This window comes from Sinohyriopsis cumingii, chromosome 1 (genome assembly GCF_028554795.1).
Source record: "Sinohyriopsis cumingii isolate HCF-2022 chromosome 1, ASM2855479v2, whole genome shotgun sequence".
NCBI classification, from domain to species: Eukaryota; Metazoa; Mollusca; class Bivalvia; order Unionida; family Unionidae; genus Sinohyriopsis; species Sinohyriopsis cumingii.
In genome coordinates, this window is record NC_142961.1 from 16875523 (window position 1) to 16898297 (window position 22775).

Sequence of the window (22775 nt, forward strand, 5' to 3'; positions counted from 1 at the left end):
GAAAAATTGAAATTTTTAATGCTGAATTCCAGAGAATGGTTACAAAGTTAAATCATGCCCATCTACACTATTTTGTTCTATTAAAAGGATTTAAACAAAACTTAAACGTAAGACTCATCATAAACACAAGACTCTTCAGCAAATTGTTTACTGTAATTAGTGTCACCAATACAAAATGTACAATAGCTATTTATAAACAGCAACAGACAGAATAAGGTATTATGTTATCACAAACTAGAAATATGTTCTTGAACACAGATGGCCCATCACAAGGCCTGAAATGGCATAAACACAAAACTTGACCAAGGTGGCAGATGGATAGACGAAGATAACTACCACTGTTGAAGTGGGGCATAAAATTTATATAAATAGCCTATACTTCCTTGTCAAGTCCAACTGCAAACTGCAGAGAAAAAAATCTGCTATCCTATAATGCACTAGCAGATTTGGGTTTATGCAGTTTGTTAGGAGTAATCATTAAAACAACCCATACAGACCCTGATCTACCAGCGGATTATGTGTGAGCATATCAAGGTCTATGTTGTTTGCAGTTGGACTAAACTTATGCAAGTATGTTACCGATATACAAAAATATACATAATTAACATTATAAACTACAGTAATATGCAGTCTAATTGCAAATGGATAAAAGATTACAATGGAATAAAAGATAAATCTGTACACACAATAACCCCAAGTCAAAACCTGGCTGGAAACATTTGGGTCTCAAATTTGACTTAGCACTTTCATTATGATACATACAGAGCAAATATGGTGCCAGACGGGGCAAAAATTTGCACACATCACTTGCTGATATGGCACTCAAGAGGAAAAAAAATAAAAACCTATTGAAGATGTGTTGGAAAAAGTGCACACACACATACCTGTTGATATGGCACTTGAGAGGACAATGGTTGAAGATCTATGCATGAAACGTCTAAGACTGAGAATTACTCAAGAAAAAAAGGCATGCAAAAATAAAAAATGCTAGTTTATCATCATGAAAAGGACTAAATGGTTAGCGATTAAGATGCCAGGGATTCAAACCCAAGTATGATCCTAAATAACACTTGCAAGGAATTTATATGTAACAATACACTTATCAATCTGTCAACAAAGAAAGCCTGTAGCAAAATTCAAGTTTTTGTAAAGCACCGATTTCAAACTGGATGACTACATAATCAATGCTGTTCAGTTTTGCTTCCCATAAAATCAAGAGTTTTAGTAACTCTTTTACTTGTCGTAGTTTTAGACAGAAGCATATTACATGATAATATGACAGGTTATTTTGGAGGGAAAAAATGTGAAAGAAATTGACATATATAGTAGTTGGTGTTATACTGCACAGAATGGTGTCAGAATATGAACAGTACAAAAGCTTCAAACAGATGCCCAGATGTGGAAATCAAACCTTACAGGTTCTGTGCATGGTATAGATCCAGAAAGCAGCTCTGTTTCGACATTGTTCACAGATTAGTGTACAATAAGTATGGGTAAATACAATGGGGGTTCACTAAACTGAACATACATACATATATACATACATCTGTCTATATCTATATATATGATTGGTGTACATTATGTTTACTTTCTCGGTAGGAGGTTGTATGCAAACTAAGGTATACAACTTATTTACATTTGTTGGATTTCTTAATTGAAGTGAAAGCATGTTCTATGTCACCAGGTGTGGTGGGACTATTCCAAAAACACAAGATATATATAAATACAACTGTAGTGTCCTTCTTTGTTATAATTCTTATGCAGTTTCAATTATCTACCATTCACTAAAGAGCCAAATGAATATAAATCTACTTCTGCTATAAATGAAGAGAAAAATTCATATTGAAGTGTTTGCTGACAATCAATGGAACAACAGAATGTTATGAAACTATTGCCTGAAATTAATGCTAGCATTTGAGACCATATTAGCAAGGTTTTGACTTGTACAACAACCACTTTAAGGAAAAAGTGGAATATGGCTAACATCCAACTGGGACCTAAAGCCGGGACTCCATGCAATTTGCACATAGTTAACAATAAAATACTCATTATGAATACATACATACACTAACAGGGTTATTCTGCTTAAATTTACTAGAAATTTGTGAAAAAATACCAGTAGATTATATTTTTTTATTTGTGTATGGGGTGAGCTATGGGCCAAAAACCAAAATCAAAGTCATACTGATAGTGGGAGGGATGAGGTGGTTATAATTTCTTTTTAAAATAGAATTTTCTACTATTGTTTAAAGTATTGCCATCAGTGGAACAATATCCAAGGAAGATAACTACCAAATTTTACTTGCCCCCTTGACATAAATTCCAAAAATATAAAGAAAAAAAATTCTATCCACTGGAGACCATTGCCATTTAAACCTGTGTTTGACATGCACCCAACTGCAAACAGCATGCTGGCAAATCAGGATCTATACTGTTTAAATTAAATCAAAAGTAAACCTACACAGACCCTTATCTTCTGCTGCATAATGTAAATATGTATCTTGATCTAGGATGTATTCATTCGGGTACACAAAGAAATAGTGTCCAGAAAAATTACTCGCACAACTGACATTTTGCCAAAAAAACTAAGTCTACACTAACACTCCACCAACCCCTTTTTGTCCCCTGAATGAGTGCTTTTGTATTGATAGTACAATCTGAAACCTTTTGTCTTGTTCAAAGACCAAACAAATCAAACAAAGAAAAACTATTTCATAAAGCTGAATGGATATTTTAGTTATTAAATAATCTGGCTCAAATGTCAAGTAAAACAGTTGTTTTAATTGGCTGTTTTTAATGTTCTAAATTTGATTTCTGTCCCTATTTTCTTCTCTTTATTCTGGTGATGAGGCTGTACAATATCACATTCCACCATGCCAAGAAAATACTCAGATGGACAACCTTCTGTCTTGTCATGAAATTATCATAAAATGTCACTTCATCAAAAGTACAACTGTACAAAGCAAAAACTTTGGAATCTAGTTTTATTTTGAATAATTAAAATTGCAAGTCCCACATCTATTATTAGATTAAATAATTATGCCAACATCTAGAATTCTAAATGATTCTCTCTGTGTCCTGCTGTTACCATTGTATTTGGATAATTAGACTAAATGTTCCATATGATGTTGTTTTGTTCATGAAAAATAAAAACAGACATAGGGTGTATTTGCCTCTGAAGCTGAAAACTGTCAAACTTGTCATTATAATGTCTCCAACTACATACTGACACCCGTCATTATGTCTCCACCTACACATTGTGACACCTGTCATAATATGTCTCCAACTACACACCGACACCTGTCATTATAATATTATTATAATGTCTCCACCTACACATTGTGACACCTGTCATTTTAATGTCTCCACCTCGTAACCATGACAGCCACTATATATCTCCACCTGTATACTGACACCTGTAATCAGTCTCCACCTACATTGTGTACTCGACCAAAATATTATGACCAGGTTACAGGTCATCTAGAAGAATCTATTTTCTTTTAATTTATATTAATATTGTGAACTGCCTAAGAAATTTTATTTTCATTTTCCACCTTTTTTTCCCCCGTATAAAATCAGACTTGTTTTTGCTTATGTAGAGAGATACATTAAATAACATTCAGATGACCTGAAATGGTTTAACTACTGTACATGTGTTTCTATGCTTTATAATACAAAATGTTTTAAATGTCAGAGAAAAATATAATTGCATATTATTCACCACCGAGTCATAAGAAAAAATTAACATAAGAAAAAATAGAAATGATGAAAAGACAGGAATATTGGTTTTATAGTGACCCTGCTTAGTTTGCCTTAATGTGTAAGTCATTATTTGTCAAAAAAAAACCAAACAATTAGGATCTCTATATGGCTAAAATAATTGGGATTAAAGTTAATTAAATTACATATATTTCAATGATAATTAGATGCAGTCAAACTTAAAATTTTGAGTTGTGAGTTGGGAATGCAACTATTGCATAAATTGGTGGTTAGCTGCAAATTATATAGCTATTGCTATTGAGGTATGTTGTGTTTATTAAAAATGACTTGCATATGTAATTATCATGAGAAAATGCCACTATTAGATCATTTACCACCAGTTATAACCCAATAACAAGGTTGTTATATACAGGATTTCAACTTGAATATTCTGATCTCTTTGACGGAGAGTTCAATAACTTTGACTCTGAAAGAGTCTCTATGGTAATCAGCCATGCTTCTCAAAATGGTAAATGTCAAATGTTAGCAGATGTGCTTGATCCTTGTGCTTAATGTAAGACAGTATTTTGGAAATATCTGATGACATTTCAAACATCACTGAAATGCCTGGACTTTTCAGTTTTATTCTACCATATGTACTTGCTTATAAGTCACATCCAATTGCAACTACATAGACCCAGCAGATTTTTGTTTATAAAAAAATAAAGCAATCAAATACATATACCATATATACTAGCTTACAACTGCACACACCCAGATCTGACTTATAAATGAGTGTAGGTGGTAATTCCTGCTCTCCTTTAACAAAAAATATTGAAGAAATGAAAAAGATTTAATATCATCAAGCTACTGCTTACATTACGTAAGGCAATGGCACATCATGCAGTCATTGTGACAAAGTTACCATGACATGACAACAACCATGGCATTACCTCAGTTCAAAATGGGCTCTATTTACATCAGAGGTTCTTTGATAGAAAAGGCCTAAGTATGTTCCAAGTTATGCTGTCTTTGTCAAGGGCATGTGCATGTGCCAAAAAAAATGTGATTTTTGGCAAAACCACAAGAATAGATATGAATGAATATAAAGCAATTCAGAGTTTACAGTCATACAAATATATAAAGGTAGAATCAAGAACTTTGATTTGAAGATGGAGAGTTATAAAAGAAATTTCAACATGAGAGCTTTGATAAACTCCTATATCCATACAGTTATTTTTATCTATGTTCATGAAACTTTTAAAAATGTTTCTTCTGAGATTTTCCTCCAGATCAGTACAGCCATCTACTCTGCAAATGTTCAAAGATGACAACAGTATGAAATGCTGTGTATATCAATATCAACTGAAGAGAAGAATTCCAAATCAAAGATTGACTCCATCATCTTTCTAAAGCACTCTTGCTGTTAACTCCCATCTAAATAATAGTCAAGACATTTTCCTCCATTATTGACTGGATAAGAAAATCATCAGTACTCTATCACCACATGGAATAGTCCACATCTTCATTTCCAAAGACAATGAAATATCCCATAATTGTTAGAAACACTACAACATTCCCGGCCAAGACTAAGCCACAGGCTCCCCACTGAATCTGAAAATAGACAGAAAGTAATTGGTACCCCCTGAAAAGAAACTCCATTTCACAACATTGAAAATAATTACTAATCTACAGTATGATATCAACTGCTGATCTGATATATTCTAAAATACATTGCTGTGAAGGACAGACTCAATTTCCAACAATGCATAAGCATATATCAGGTGTATTAGACCGAAGCTATCGCAATATGCAGTGAAAATATAATATTTTCGCAGGATATTGATTGTAATGAAAACTAAAAACACAATTTGCACTTTTGAAAGCCCCTCACTATTCTGTTGCCTCTACTGATAATGCTAACATGGTCATGCATCTATAAATCCGGTACAATTTTAGAAAACTACCACTGCAACACAATTTATTCAATCTAAATTTTTTTATAGCTGTCAAGAAATTATAATGTGGTTTCAGAGTATGAAATAGTTCATTTGTTGCAGGTTTTTTTTTAAAACACTTATATGACACAGCCTCAATGAAACCGGAATGTTCCTCATTAAATGTATCAGATTGCTAGACATGTCAGACAGTTCACTTTTATTTCTCTTCCCACCCACCCCCAGAACTGTGTTATTGAGAGGAAGCATTTCACATACCAGTGGTGTTAAAAAGAGTGCACATTTTTCCTATCAGCTGTTAAAGTATTTCTCCCATCAACAGTGTTTTAAAGAGAGAGCATTTATCCCATCAACTGTGATATCATAAGGGAACATTTCTCTGATCAGCCATGCAATAAAGAGGGAACATTTCTCCCATCAACCATGCAGTAAAGAGGGTGCATTTCTCCTATCAACACCATTATAAAGAGGAAGCATTTTTACTGTCAACATCATTATAAAGAGGAAGCTTTTCTCTTCCTATCAATAGTGCTATAAAGAGGGTGCATTTCTCCCATCAACCACATTATAAAGAGAGAGAATTTCTCCTATAAACAGCATTATAAAGAGGAAGCATTTCTCCCATCAACAGTCACCATAGCAAAAAACTACACTCAAAAGTAAAGAGAAACTTAGCTATAATCAAACTCAGTCAAGGTACCATCAAAATAATTGTTGTTGTTGTTGTTAGGTTTAACGCCACTCACCATCAAAATAAATCTGCATGCCAAATATGGTTCAGATCTAATCATAATTATGGAATTTATTCTGCAGAAACGAATGTGAGTATGTACAAATCAGGTGCGGTAACTTTACTAAATACTGAAGATATCAACAATATCACTCTGCCTACCAAATTTAACTGAGTTCCAATAATAATTAAAGTTGAAGTGGGAGAGAGGAGAGATGGACACTCAAATTTAATGTCCATCCATTTTCTGTTAAAAGCAGGGAAAAGAAAGCTTATTTCCAAACTTTGTGCAAAATCAAACTGAAATTCAGTAACAAGCTCAGCCTATCACAGTTTAGAATAACTAATAAATATGTACATACTTTGCTCACAATCAAACTTATCCAATATTTTAATAAATAAAAGACTATATATTTAACAAGTCTATGAAAATCTGACCAGAAATATAACTGCTTGAGTACTTACAAGCTCTGCCAATCAAATGCAACATCACGTAATTAATATGTGTGGGTTATGCTTATAACCATACTCAACTAAGAACTTGATGAGACAGACCTACCTGCCAAGCTTGATCCAAATGCTATCAAAAATATGTCTCTCATTCACAGGATAAAGCTTGGCCAATCAGATGCAAGATCACATCATAAATATTCATTGATTCATAACAAGGCCCATCAATAGCTTGATAAAATTAGTCTAATTATCAGAAATTTGAATAAAATCGGATCAAACACCTTTTGCATGTATAAAAAGCTCAGTCAATCAGATGCAAGGTCACTTCATTATTATGCACAGATTTTGCTCATAATAAAACTCATAAGTCTATTTACCAAATTGATGAGAGAGAAAAAGTGTATAAAAATAGTTGCTAAAGCGTTGATATACTCAGCAAAATCATATGTGACACATTATTTCTAGTCGAAGTTCAAAGTCTGGCACAACAAAATTGATGGTAATAAAAAAAGGTAAAACAAAATGTGTGATTTTTGGAGCATCACAAAAAAAAATACATAAATTATGAAAACCAAAATGATTTGTTATAATAAATAATAGTCAGAAAATAACAAAGACAAAAAGTTTTTAGGTATATCTGTAGATAATTTACAATGGGATAACCATAACTGACAATATGACAATGTTACTAATAGATTTTAACAAAATTCAGCACTCACAGCACTAAAGATATGTTCAATAATGATGATTAAAGTTATATTTTCTCCTCAAGAGGACGTAACATGAAAATAGTCATCGACGACACAAATCATCTGTATGAATGAATAATTATCATAAATACATGGATTTTGCTCATTAGCAAACTCATGTGAAATCTTGATATCATCAATGTGATCAAAACTGGACCAGAAATATGGCTTCCACAGTGGCGATAAGCTCAACCAGTCTGATGCAATCGGAGTAGAAATGTACATTAACTGAGACAACCAAATTTTAGCTCCAGGCAACCAAACTTGTGCCCATCTGAATAATCCGATTCTGGCTTAAAACTGGTAGCTTATAAGCAATTTGTTAACTTTGACATAAGGTCAACAGTTTATAAGCAGTTTGTTAACTTTGACATAAGGTCAGCAGTTTATAAGCAATTTGTTAACTTTGACATAAGGTCACCAGTTTATAAGCAGTTTGTTAACTTTGACATAAAGTCAACAGTTTATAAGCAGTTTGTTAACTTTGACATAAGGTCAACAGTTTATAAGCAGTTTGTTAACTCTGACATAAGGTCACCAGTTTATAAGCAATTTGTTAACTTTGACATAAGGTCAACAGTTTATAAGCAGTTTGTTAACTTTGACATAAGGTCAACAGTTTATAAGCAATTTGTTAACTCTAACATAAGGTCAACAGTTTATAAGCAATTTGTTAACTCTAACATAAGGTCACCAGTTTATAAGCAGTTTGTTAACTTTGACATAAAGTCAACAGTTTATAAGCAGTTTGTTAACTCTGACATAAGGTCACCAGTTTATAAGCAATTTGTTAACTTTGACATAAGGTCAACAGTTTACAAGCAATTTGTTAACTTTGAGATAAGGTCAACAGTTTATAAGCAATTTGTTAACTCTAACATAAGGTCAACAGTTTATAAGCAATTTGTTAACTTTGAGATAAGGTCAACAGTTTATAAGCAATTTGTTAACTCTAACATAAGGTCAACAGTTTACAAGCAATTTGTTAACTTTGAGATAAGGTCAACAGTTTATAAGCAATTTGTTAACTTTGACATAAGGTCAACAGTTTATAAGCAGTTTGTTAACTTTGACATAAGGTCAACAGTTTATAAGCAATTTGTTAACTCTAACATAAGGTCAACAGTTTATAAGCAATTTGTTAACTCTAACATAAAGTCAGCAGTTTATAAGCAATTTGTTAACTTTGACATAAGGTCAATAGTTTAGAAGCAATTTGTTAACTTTGAAATAAGGTCAACAGTCTATAAGCAATTTGTTAACTTTGAGATAAGGTCAACAGTTTATAAGCAATTTGTTAACTCTGACATAAGGTCACCAGTTTATAAGCAATTTGTTAACTTTGACATAAGGTCAACAGTTTACAAGCAATTTGTTAACTTTGACATAAGGTCAACAGTTTACAAGCAATTTGTTAACTTTGAGATAAGGTCAACAGTTTATAAGCAATTTGTTAACTTTGACATAAGGTCAACAGTTTACAAGCAATTTGTTAACTCTAACATAAGGTCAACAGTTTACAAGCAATTTGTTAACTTTGAGATAAGGTCAACAGTTTATAAGCAATTTGTTAACTCTAACATAAGGTCAACAGTTTACAAGCAATTTGTTAACTTTGAGATAAGGTCAACAGTTTATAAGCAATTTGTTAACTCTAACATAAGGTCAACAGTTTACAAGCAATTTGTTAACTCTGAGATAAGGTCAACAGTTTATAAGCAATTTGTTAACTCTAACATAAGGTCAACAGTTTACAAGCAATTTGTTAACTTTGAGATAAGGTCAACAGTTTACAAGCAATTTGTTAACTTTGACATAAGGTCAACAGTTTATAAGCAATTTGTTAACTCTGACATAAGGTCAACAGTTTATAAGCAATTTGTTAACTTTGAGATAAGGTCAACAGTTTATAAGCAATTTGTTAACTCTAACATAAGGTCAACAGTTTACAAGCAATTTGTTAACTTTGAGATAAGGTCAACAGTTTATAAGCAATTTGTTCAATTTGTTAACTCTAACATAAGGTCAACAGTTTATAAGCAATTTGTTAACTTTGAGATAAGGTCAACAGTTTATAAGCAGTTTGTTAACTCTGACATAAGGTCACCAGTTTATAAGCAATTTGTTAACTTTGACATAAGGTCAACAGTTTACAAGCAATTTGTTAACTTTGAGATAAGGTCAACAGTTTATAAGCAATTTGTTAACTCTGACATAAGGTCAACAGTTTATAAGCAGTTTGTTAACTCTGACATAAGGTCACCAGTTTATAAGCAATTTGTTAACTCTGACATAAGGTCACCAGTTTATAAGCAATTTGTTAACTTTGACATAAGGTCAACAGTTTACAAGCAATTTGTTAACTTTGAGATAAGGTCAACAGTTTATAAGCAATTTGTTAACTCTGACATAAGGTCAACAGTTTATAAGCAATTTGTTAACTCTGACATAAGGTCAACAGTTTATAAGCAATTTGTTAACTCTGACATAAGGTCAACAGTTTATAAGCAATTTGTTAACTTTGAGATAAGGTCAACAGTTTATAAGCAATTTGTTAACTCTAACATAAGGTCAACAGTTTACAAGCAATTTGTTAACTTTGAGATAAGGTCAACAGTTTATAAGCAATTTGTTCAATTTGTTAACTCTAACATAAGGTCAACAGTTTATAAGCAATTTGTTAACTTTGAGATAAGGTCAACAGTTTATAAGCAGTTTGTTAACTCTGACATAAGGTCACCAGTTTATAAGCAATTTGTTAACTTTGACATAAGGTCAACAGTTTACAAGCAATTTGTTAACTTTGAGATAAGGTCAACAGTTTATAAGCAATTTGTTAACTCTGACATAAGGTCAACAGTTTATAAGCAGTTTGTTAACTCTGACATAAGGTCACCAGTTTATAAGCAATTTGTTAACTTTGACATAAGGTCACCAGTTTATAAGCAATTTGTTAACTTTGACATAAGGTCAACAGTTTACAAGCAATTTGTTAACTTTGAGATAAGGTCAACAGTTTATAAGCAATTTGTTAACTCTGACATAAGGTCAACAGTTTATAAGCAATTTGTTAACTTTGAGATAAGGTCAACAGTTTATAAGCAATTTGTTAACTCTGACATAAGGTCACCAGTTTATAAGCAATTTGTTAACTTTGAGATAAGGTCAACAGTTTATAAGCAATTTGTTAACTCTAACATAAGGTCAACAGTTTACAAGCAATTTGTTAACTTTGACATAAGGTCAACAGTTTACAAGCAATTTGTTAACTTTGAGATAAGGTCAATAGTTTAGAAGCAATTTGTTAACTTTGAAATAAGGTCAACAGTCTATAAGCAATTTGTTAACTTTGACATAAGGTCAACAGAAGGCACTGAATTTATTTTTGTCCACTAAAGTTGAGAATAATTAGGCTAGAGTGTCATCTAAGGCCACTCTCTGGAAATCCTCACCGTGTACCACCTGATAAAAAAATAAATTGGTAACTGAGGCCAGACTTCAATGATCCAAGCAGAAGTAGTACAACCACAACTGAATACACACAAGCTCGCATGAACTGTCAAAGCATGATAATTATTGGTCAGTTTTTCTTCTATGACTGCATAATGTGAAGTTTGGTAGGAAAATATTTGAAAGCATAATTTGTAACTCTTGTGTATTTTACCTCCAATTATAAGTGATAACAGAAGTGTGAGCCAAGGATGCTCCCAATCCCCTGTGTAGATGTTCACACCAAGGGTCCCAATCCCCTGTGTAGATGTTCACACCAAGGGTGTTCCCAATCCCCTGTGTAGATGTTCACACCAAGGGTCCCAATCCCCTGTGTAGATGTTCACACCAAGGGTGTTCCCAATCCCCTGTGTAGATGTTTACACCAAGGGTCCCAATCCCATGTGTAGATGTTTACACCAAGGGTGTTCCCAATCCCCTGTGTAGATGTTCACACCAAGGGTCCCAATCCCGTGTAGATGTTCACACCAAGGGTCCCAATCCCCTGTGTAGATGTTCACACCAAGGGTCCCAATCCCCTGTGTAGATGTTTACACCAAGGGTCCCAATCCCCTGTGTAGATGTTCACACCAAGGGTCCCAATCCCCTGTGTAGATGTTCAAACCAAGGGCAACATAACTGCTGAGTTTAATGAAATTCCACTTAGTCATTCAGGAGACGAAGTAATGGAAAGATAATGGAAAATCTGATGCCTGGTACCACAATTCCAGTTGTAAAATAACACTCTCCATCACTCACTCATGCACTGGTACTTACCATTTTAACATGGGCTACCATAAGGGAAAATCTGATGGCTGGTACCACAATTCCAGTTGTAAATTAAGCTCTCCATCACTGCCTCATGCACTGGTACTTACCATTTTAACACGGGCTACCATAATGGAAAATCTGATGGCTGGTACCACAATTCCAGTTGTAAAATAACACTCTCCATCACTGACTCATGCTCTGGTACTTAACACATTGCTAAAATGATGGGCAATCTGATGACTGATGCCACAGTACCAGTTATTAAAAAAACTCTCCATCACTGACTCATGGATTGGTACTTACCACTTTAACTAAGATGATGGCAATCCAATGACTGATACCACAATGTCTGTTGTAACAAGAAACACACTCCACTACTTACTCATGCACTGGTACTTACACACTCCATTACTAACTCAGGCACTGGTACTTACACACTCCATTACTTACTCATGCACTGGTACTTACACACACCATTACTTACTCATGCACTGGTACTTACACACTCCATTACTTACTCATGCACTGGTACTTACCACATTAACGTGAGCTAAGATAATGGGTAATCCAATAGCTGACACTACAATGCCAGTTGTAAGAAAAATAGCCAACTCAACACATGCACTGCTTGCTGAATCAAAACTGCTGGAGATGCGCCTAGACACTACAGTCGGTATCGGGGACAAAAGATAGAATACCAACACAAACATAGGCCACCAGTTACTGAAAAAAATAAGAAAAAAATGAACAAAGTAACTTCAAACAAGTATTGTATTGTAAAGTAAGGTCAATATTGATAAATGATTTAATTATCATGGTTGGAATTTTTTTTATAGTTATAGCAGACTTCAAAATTAATTTTATAAATAGAATGAAAGAAACTAGAGATAATGCGTGTATTTTCCTGGAATAACCAGTGTGTTCGGTGCTCACATAGCACATCTCTATGCAGCCTACAGTAGTCACAAGTAGTCATTATAAGTATTAATTATCACACAGAAAATAAATTCAGACCAAAGCGATCCTGACACTGAAATCTTGCCATCTTTATAATTAAAGTCTTTTATCTCAATTTTTTTTCTCATTACCTACTTACTTTATAGCATAAACTAAGTAACAGAAACAGGCAAAACCAACAAGTTTTGTGAAACAAATAATTTAATTCTCTAAATTATAAATAAAACTTCAATAGGAACTTAAATTATTATGAACTAAATCCAAAATAATTCTAAAAAGTTATATCCAAGTCCCAAAGAATTGAGTGTTCCGAATGAATTCCAGGTCCTTGAATATAATGATGAGTCAAAAGTCTGCATGAATCACAATGGACAGCTTTCCTTATCAGCCGGAAGACAGGTGATTTACCTGGCTACTTTTACTATAGACCTGGCTACTTTAAAAAACACCATGTATCCCCAAGGGGGAGTGTGTGTGCCAAAACTCTGCCTACTTTATCAAAACACCCTCCAACTTTAATCAAAGGCACTATAAATGGCATTGTCCAGAACTCCTTTGAATAAATTCACAATAATTCTAGAATAATATTTTAGTCCATTGAGCACTATGTAACACCAATAAATAATCCAAACAAATGTCTCCTCTCAAATTATATTGTAACACAAGTAAAACAATCTGCAGATAGATGTTCATAAAAGAACATATGAGATAAGAACTAGGAGCGAATCTGTTGTTTTTGTTGTTGTTGTTGTTTTAGGGTTTAATGCCATTTTTCAGCACATGACAGGCTATACATGGTGGCCAGTATTAATGGTGGAGGAAGAACCTGGGAAACCCCGGAAAGAACCACCGACCCACAAGAAGCTACAGGCAAGCAGAGCGAATCTGAATTAGGAATGAACTAATTGCCAATTTCTCTCCCAATATACATCTCCAAAAGTCTATTACAGCTATGTGTCGCAATAACCCCACATAACAATCCTCACTATTTAATCCAACATTTCACAAAACTTAACCATGTAACCTACATCACAGTACTCATCCACCAGACTTTATCCAACCATCAGTAATTCCAAACTCAAAAACAGGTTTATTATTAGAAACTTGTCAACACCTATTTATAGATCCAATGCAATATATATGTGAAAAGTGAAACAGAAAACAGATACAGCTATATATCAAAAGTTGCATAAAATATAGATATACATAACAATATTAACTTTAAATCTTAATTTTTTTTAACCTTTAATCAGCACTAAATAGCCAATATCATACTGAGAATTTTGTTAAATCAACCAACTAACCTAGCTATCTACTCTGATGGCAAAAAAGACACAAAAGAATATTCTTTTATATGATAACAGTGTAGAAGTACTATAATGACTTTACAAAAATCAGAGAATATTGTTTTTTTAAACAACTTATAAAAAGATTATTCTTCTCACAATATGCTTAAGGGGATCCATGATAGCTCAGAGCATTAGACTCTAAGGGCCACAGGTGCCTGAGTTGGATGTCCAGTGTGTCCTTGTGAAAGGCACTTAGGTCCCATTTTCTTGGCATGATACAACCAAATAAGGTCTATAAAAAAACGAGCATCATGATGGGATTGGTACTCTATTAAGGAAAAAGAATTTCCAGGAATTCAAGATAAGACCATTTCTTCCTTTTAACTACTGAGTGTTGAAACCATCTCTGATATTCTTCAGCAATAACAAGATCTTTAAATTAACTGTGGTACACATACTGGAAGTCTGCTTGGCACTATTTTCGTTTAGGACAAAGCAAGCATTTGAAAAATCTTTTGGTGGAAACCCTCATGTCATAACCATCACCCATTCTGGGGGAATGGTGGGAACAAGATTTTTAAGACATCATCAAAACCGCCATATTCGATGTACAACTGCACCATTTTCATTTCGGACTAGGTATCATAATAAGTCTATTTGTGAAAACTTCATGCTGATATACCATCCATTAGGAAAGGAGCAGAGATTTCAAGATTCCATTCAGTAGCAATAACAAGATTTTTAAGATTGTTGCTATGGAAGCCATATTGGATGTTAGATTGGTATCATTCTCATTTAAGACCAACTGGACATCATAAAGGTCTTCTGGCGCAATCCGACATCAATATGACCTTCTGTTCAAGTAGAGATGTGATAACAAGATTTTTAAAATGACTGCTATATGGGCCATATTTAATATTAGATCTGTACCATTTAGGACAAGCTAGAAATCATACAATGTCTTTTAGTGAAAACCCCATTTTAAACAATTATCCATTCTGGAAGGGTAGCAATAACAAGACTTTCAATGTGGCTGATTGAGATTCTGTAATCCTGTATATGCTTATATCTGTATCATTCTTTTGCTGATGACAGTGGTATATTAGCTCTCCTGTTCCTCATAGAGGTGAACTAAAAATCCCAGTTCTTAGCTTATGGGGACAAAAAGATCACATGCAAGTTTTGAAAGCTTGTGTGAAAACAATATGGCAAATATAAACTGGTATAAAATTGTCTAAATTTGTTATACGGTTATCAAAAGAGAGCTTGTTGGTTAAAAAGTGATGAGACTAAGATTGCGATTCATGAAAGTGTGATCCAACAAGTTATATAATTGTGGCCCCTACATATCAAAAGAAATGCAAGGAAAGTTGTCCAGTGTTATGTATATTTATTTTGTATTGTATGATTGGCCTTTGTCCATAAATGAGGGTATGAGTCTGGGCATACCTGTCTTTTTTTCATAAACATATTACATAGCTAATTTTTGTCAACGATTGTTATTTAAGATTGTTATTATTCATGGGTAAACATGTTTACTTGCTTCTGAGCTCCAGATACAGCCACGATTCTGAATCTAGAAGATTCCAGAAATTCTGTTAACAGTTTGATATAAATTTCCATTAAGATGACCCTCATCCTGGTCCTTTAATTGTTAGGCTTTTTTATTAGGGTTGTTTATATTAATTACTCATTCATTACTTAACATCCAAAGTGGAATCCGCATTTTAGGTGTGTTTAGTTTTAATTTCTGATGACTTATTTATTTAAATTATTCACTAGAATAACAAAGTGCTCAACAATACATTCTGACTAAATCGCAATTTTTGGATTATTGTGAATTAAATTAGAGACATTTTGAATTATATCATAATGATACATTAAGACTGTTAGCTCATCAACAATATTCCATGCATTTGGTACATCAGGACTTAAATGGGATTCATTCAGACAACCACTGGAATTCATTTGAAATACTCAATACTTTGACAAAACTTTAAGACTTTTAAGAATTTAGTTCACAAAACTGTCAGTTCTTTATAAATGTTCACTTTGTATTCCAGTGAAATAAATTATTTTGTTGAATTTTACTAAATTTGTTGATTTTCATTCTTTTCTGTTACTGAATGTAAAACGATGAGTCATAACACTGAGTACAATAAAAGTTCAATTAAACATGTCTTAATATATATTTACTAGTATACAAACATCTTTAGTTCATAAAAGTCAATTTCTCCAGCCCAATTGCAAAATGGAGATAAATTCTGCATAAATATCAACCATGAGGGCTGGCAGGATTGATAGTAAATAGTACAAAAAATTTGCCGGATGGGAAAAAGCAAAGAAAGGCTTATTTTTTCCCAATCTGATTAAAATCAGATCTCCACCATCCTATGTGATGATACGACAGCAACTGCTTAGGGGTCATGTTCTGGTGACCTATGTCATTACCATAATTGCAAATTTATCAGCCAATCAGATGAAGTCTTATACCTTCACATCTGGGAGATGGAGCAGTAAGGCTGAATAGCATCAAAGTGTGCCAAATGATTTAATTCACTTTCAAATTTATGAAAGCTTCATATTTCCATTGGCTAAATCAAAGGTCACCAGAACATGACCCCTAAGAAGTCGCTGTCAGATCTTCACATAGGGTACTGGAGATCTGATTTTAATCTGATTAATTTTTTTTTTTATCAATGTGTCAACTTACTTGAAATGTGGCAGTGCACAACCAAGAATCAGGAATGTAATTCCAATGGCACAAGAAAATGCTAATCCAACCAATCTGAAAAGTAATAGAAAAATACATGTATTCCTGAATTCTGAGTGTTGTGTGTCTTTCAATCATTATAGGAATCTACCACAGTTTAGATTAGCATGGGTGGAACAGGACTTTTTCTAAGGGGCTTCAGAATTTTGAAGTGGTGGTTTGGTTTCCTTACAATGACCACATTTCTGTTCTTAACACTTACAAGTAAATTTACTTTCATGGGAAAAGAGGTTCAGTCACTAACCCCCAATCCAATCTGTATCTGAATAAAATCTAAACATTATTAATGTAATAAAGGCTGTCACACAAACAAAATCTACACATTAATAATGTAATAAAGGCTGTCACACAAATATAAAATCTAAACATTAATAATGTAATAAAGGCTGTCACACAAACATCAGTCACAAATCTTGGGTTAAGAACTTTTAACTTCTTAATGCTGAGTGCCAAGCGAGACAGCTGCTAGTAACATTTTTATAAGTCTGACTCAGCCAGGGCTTGAACCAGCAACCTCCCCCATCCGAGGCAGACACTCTAACCACTTAGGCCTCTGGAGCGGTATATGTCTGAAGCTAAAAATGCCTGAGAAACTATGCTAAAACAAAACTGGATGGATGGATGGGGAGGGAGGAAGGGTGAGTGAGGGTGGGAGCAATATGAGTATGATCATATCAGATATGCTGCCAGGATTTAATCTGAAACTGAGGAGCTCCTCCTTGTCACCAAAATATCCAGGAGTAAAAAGAAATGGAGGGCAAGGAGGAAACGGCTAAAGTATAATATTTACCTGACACATCAATATCTGTCCTTTTCCTGCTCCAAAATTAGAGCTCTATTGTAATGAAAATATTTAGAAGATTTTGCTTCTAGCTGTATAAGCATGAATAAGCTGAATGCTTAATCTGTTCGTTATACAAATGAATGCTGATCTATGCTGAGAACCATCCTTTCCTATTTGAAGAGGCATATACAAACCAGGGATAGTTCTGGCTTTTAAAAAGCTGTCGCCAAAAAAATCGCCAACCTCAATATTTTGTCGCCAATTTTCAAAAAGTGTCGCCAGAACAAGTAGTGTACATTTTTCCAAGTGTTAATTTAGTCTGTTAATGTAACAGGCAATGAAAATTACAAAAGATGAGTTAGTTAATACTCTAATTACAACAAGCATTAACAAAAGGCTACAAAGTGTTGCATGAAGATCCGTCGCGATTTTAGGGCTGCCCACTTGTTGAATGCAGTTTTAAAGTCTAATTTTTCACGTCTGTACATGCTGATTCTCATTAAATTCTCGAGAGATGAGATGCAGAGTTTATTTCTGATGTCAGTTTTTATGAGGTTCATCTTACTGAATCCACGTTCACAGTCTACAGTGCTGACAGGTGACACCAGTAGTCTCTCAGCAGCCCCCCCCCCCCAACCTTATGGCTAGCTTCACAAAGCTTGTAGTGAATTGCTTCCTAAATCCCAAGAATGATCACTGAATGCTGTATAAATTTTCTCGACAAGCAAAATAGGATCTCCATTCCCACGAATGAAACTTACAGGAGTCAACACCTGGCAATATTGGGCCGTATATATATATAAGCATAAATTCACACCCAATTTAGGGATTCTTTCACTCCTGTATTTTGAGAAATAAATAATTATTATTAATTATGCAAAACTGTTTTTTTTACTATTTCTTGTTGCGGAGTTTAAGTCTCTGCAGCTGTAACACGGATTGATGGCAAAAGGAAAACATCAATGAGTAAAATGCTGCGCTGGCGACAGATATAATTGTGATTGAGATTTTTTCCATTTGCTTTTTATTTATACGCAGTAGTCGGTACTTCAAAGGTTATAAGTTTTCTATGAAGGTTCAGCAAAACTATTGTATTGGTATATGTCAACAACAACAAAAAAAAAAAACAACAGAAGGATTAGCCATTCAATTAATTGTATCTGGTCTATTCGCGTCTTCAGAAGTCGGTCAGTTGTAGGTATAGTTCGGTAGCATGACTGACTGTATCACAGCATACAGTACTCAACCCAGATGTCAGCATAAGCAGATTATGATGTAACAATGCATGGTAAAGATGGGGTTGTCAATACGAACAAAGGATTGTTTGTGTAACAGATTGATTCCAATGCATTGCTTAGTCAAGTTTGTGGCTTCCTTTCATTCTCCCTTTTAATCCAGTCCAAATCCATGATTGTATGTACAAATTAAATAACCAAAAAGTCTGTCGCCAAAAAAATCGCCAGATGGGATATTTTTGTCGCCAATAAGGAAAAAAAATCGCAATTTGCGACATTGGCGAAGCCCAGGACGATCCCTGTACAAACCTAGCCAAGACAGCTAAGTTGGGAAACTCTTCTTTACGGATGTTCCGTACAATTTTCCAGAGCTCACTGGTATTATCTTTTGAATAATTCTGCTCCAAAATAAAATTTTACACAAACATCAGCTCTGCCAATGTTTCACTTTCCTGAATCCACATTTTAATTATGCTTGGTATTCTGCCTTTTATACATTTAATTTTGAAATACCACTGAAAGGTGGTTTGACTGGCATGACATCTATTTTTGTCCATCCAGCATACACATCATACTTGTATTTAATACCAGTTTCTGGCTCAAAATGACTCAGTGGCATCTCCATTAATACTTTCCCAGTGCCAGTAATCTAATATACTTTAAAAGTCATCATCATCATCATCAGCCATTATTCACCAAACAGAATTGTCGTTTGAAGATGATTAATGCTGGGAATCAGCCATTTGGAGTTTTCTAGATGGCCTGTATTTTAAACACACATTTGTAAAACTGCCTTTATGCAGGATTCAAACTATGACAAAAATGCTTGTTCTAGGCCCAATGTACCAATCAAATTTTGTGTAATAACCATTCATGTCAAGCTGAAGAACCCAGATGTATAAACAGTTGCTTACCTGAAAAAAGACATGTTGCACCAAGTGCTACAATACCTCTACTGGTGTGGCTTATATCTCAACAAGCACTTTAAAGCAGAAGAGTTAAATAAAAACTCTACACTGCACAGAGTACATTTTCATATGCATGACTTTAAACAAACTGTAGGTAGTACTGGCATATGAGAACTCTCTGAGTGCACAAATTCGAACCAGTTTTGTCAAATTTGCACAATTACGTACTCTGGCAGAATCTCTGTACTTGCCACTTGTAGTGGGGCATAAGAACAAAAAAAGCTATAACCTATTAAATGGTTTATCTCAGGTAATAGATTATGCTGACTTAGTGAATGGGGATATTTTAGGGTCAAAGGGACTTCTATGTTAAATTTGGGTGTTTGTACTATAGGGTCAAACAGGACTTTAACATGGGTGGGATAATCTATGGTCAATGGGAATTTAACAGAGGAAATATATAGCAACAATATATTGGGACTGTCTAGGGTCAATAGGAATTGGAGAGGAGTGACGTCACCGTACTGGACACTGGCAACAATGTTACAAGTGGCTGACCTCAATTGGGCAGAACAATGTGGCAAGGGTCTGGCCTGAAAAAGTGTTACTCTAGGGATGAATAGAGACATAGATTTAGAGACACAGACAGACAAATTTCACAAACATAGGTTTATGAACATAAATCTATCACACAAAACAAAAAAATCATAAATTTATGAACATATATCTATCACAAAAACAACTTTACAATCGACTAAAAAAAATGTACGCAAGAGAGAATAGGAATCTTTCAAGGTACAGAAGTGGCCCTGAAAAGGGCATTTGGTTTTTTGTTAACACCATTCAGCTAACATAGAGTGCATTGCACAAATCTTCTTCTCTTCCTCAAACTTCGCCTGACCAACCGCAGATCAAGATTCGCTTCAGACAGCCTTGTCCCTCCACATACATCCTTCGTTTCCAAAGGGCCATCTCTGTGATCTGGGTAATTGCCCATGATGATCTGACATACATGGGATAGTCCAGATTGAACAGCATAGACGATAGGAGGGTAGACGATTCTACGTTAATTCACATTTTGTGACGAGAACAGGTGAATAGAATGAAGTGAACCACGGTTATTTCTAGTGGAACAGTGGATTGAAATGGATTGAGTTCTTTCACCAATCCTAACACACGTTACAAAATTCAGTCACAGTGCAAAGTTTGTCTTCCAATCCGATGAGAGCTGCTGGTAACATCACATTCCCTATACAGGTGTAATAACGTCTGTGCACAGTGAATCAATGCGACAAGAGTTTGAACATGATGGAAACTACGAAGACCATGAATTGGGGAGGACTGGCCATGGAGACGAGGAGTGATGACACAGCAGTGGCTACTAAAACAACCACAGTTCTATTTCCAGAAGAGAATAATTTTGATTGGAATTTAGCAGATTTTCTCTCTTCACAAGAATTTGTTCCAGTACCAGTACCTTCTCCGCTGTCTCCTTCCTAACCTTATGCCAACGATTTTAAACAGACAGAAAGGAGAATTGGAGAAATTTTTGCAATAGCAGCAAGAAGAACATGCTTTTCTCATTCAACAGCAACAGCAAGAATAAGAAGAGGTAAGAAGGAAACAACCAGAAGAAGCAGAGAAGAAACAAGGTCTAGAAGTGAAGTAGGACAGTGAAAGTCAAACGGTGATGGTACTCTTAGACATTTTGGAAGAGTTAAGGAGCCTGAAAGAAATGTATCAGACTTCTTTAATATGACCCATGAGAAAAAAGACCTTCCCGGGCCAAACTGTCCAATCCCATTCACTCTCCCACTATGCCTGAGAATAACAGATCACACAGACTAGCTCAGCTGACTACTCAAATCTATAAATAACTGGTGCATAATTAACTATGAGATCTCCTACTCAGTTCAGCTGAAGCTCTCTGTTTGTGTGTATGTGTGTTTATGTGTGCATGCATACATTTGTGTGTATATGTGTTTTTTCCTTAACAAAAAAAGTTTGTGTGTTTGTGTGAACATGCATACGTTTGTGTGTGCGTGTATATGTGTTTGATTTTTTACCTTAACAAAAAACACTTATCCCTAAACACAAAAAGTTTGGTATTATTGTGTTGATTTGTAAATAATTTATTTTAGGTTAGCACTACTATTTCTGTGGATTGTTTGGAAGGTAATATGGGTAGTTGTTGTTGTTGTGTGGTTTAACGCCATTTTTCAGCACACGATAGGCTATACATGGCAGCCAGTATTAATGGTGGAGGAAGAACCCAGAAAAACCCTGCAAAGAACCACCGACCCGCGAGAAGCTACTGGCAAGCTTTCTCGCATACACTCATTGGCTGAATCCGAGACTCAAACCCATGCAGACAGAGGTGAGATGGCAGTGATCCGTAACGGTGAGCGCTTTAGACCACTCGGGGCCGAATTGGTGAGAGGGGAGGTTTTCCTTCACGTCCTTGTTTGAGGTACATAACGTGTAGCGTTCATCAATCCCGCCATTCAACAATGAATACTCAATGAAGATGGCAAGCAACCATTTGGACAAACTGAACAAGCTGCAGGAAGTGGATGATGATATTGGGATGGTGGAAAAAATGTTGGTCAGATTGGAGGATGGTTGTTATAATTCCCATTGTCTCAAATTAGAGATCAATAATTTAAGGAAGGCCAAGGAAAGGCTTAGAGAACTAATTAAACAAGAACAAGAAGATGTTTGTGCTTGTGTTCTGGATTTTTAACGTAGCTTTAACAATTTTTCAGTCATATCGCTACGATGTCTGCAGTGTGGCAATTTATAGTGATGTCTAGCACTGGGGCATCATGCCACAGACATGTAGCATGATGTCCCACCCAGTCATATTATCCTAACACCAGGCCAACCAGTCCTAACACTAACCTCTTAATGCTGAGCGCCAAGCGAGGCAGCTGTTAGTACCATTTTTGTAAGTCTTTGGTATGACTCAGCCAGGAATCAA

General features: G+C 34.7%; 1 protein-coding gene across 1 annotated transcript; it reads right to left on the bottom strand.

Moving 5' to 3' along the window:
• Positions 1–22715, bottom strand: LOC149806490 (leptin receptor gene-related protein-like). Its single transcript, XM_089953802.1, has 4 exons — positions 22697–22715; positions 16809–16883; positions 12386–12572; positions 1–5313 (listed from the first exon to the last, which is right to left on the bottom strand). Exons 3-4 carry the CDS (start codon positions 12557–12559, stop codon positions 5200–5202), a joined length of 288 nt encoding a protein of 95 aa, XP_089809928.1. The 5' UTR covers positions 12560–12572; positions 16809–16883; positions 22697–22715; the 3' UTR covers positions 1–5199.
• Between the last annotated feature and the right edge of the window lie 60 nt (positions 22716–22775).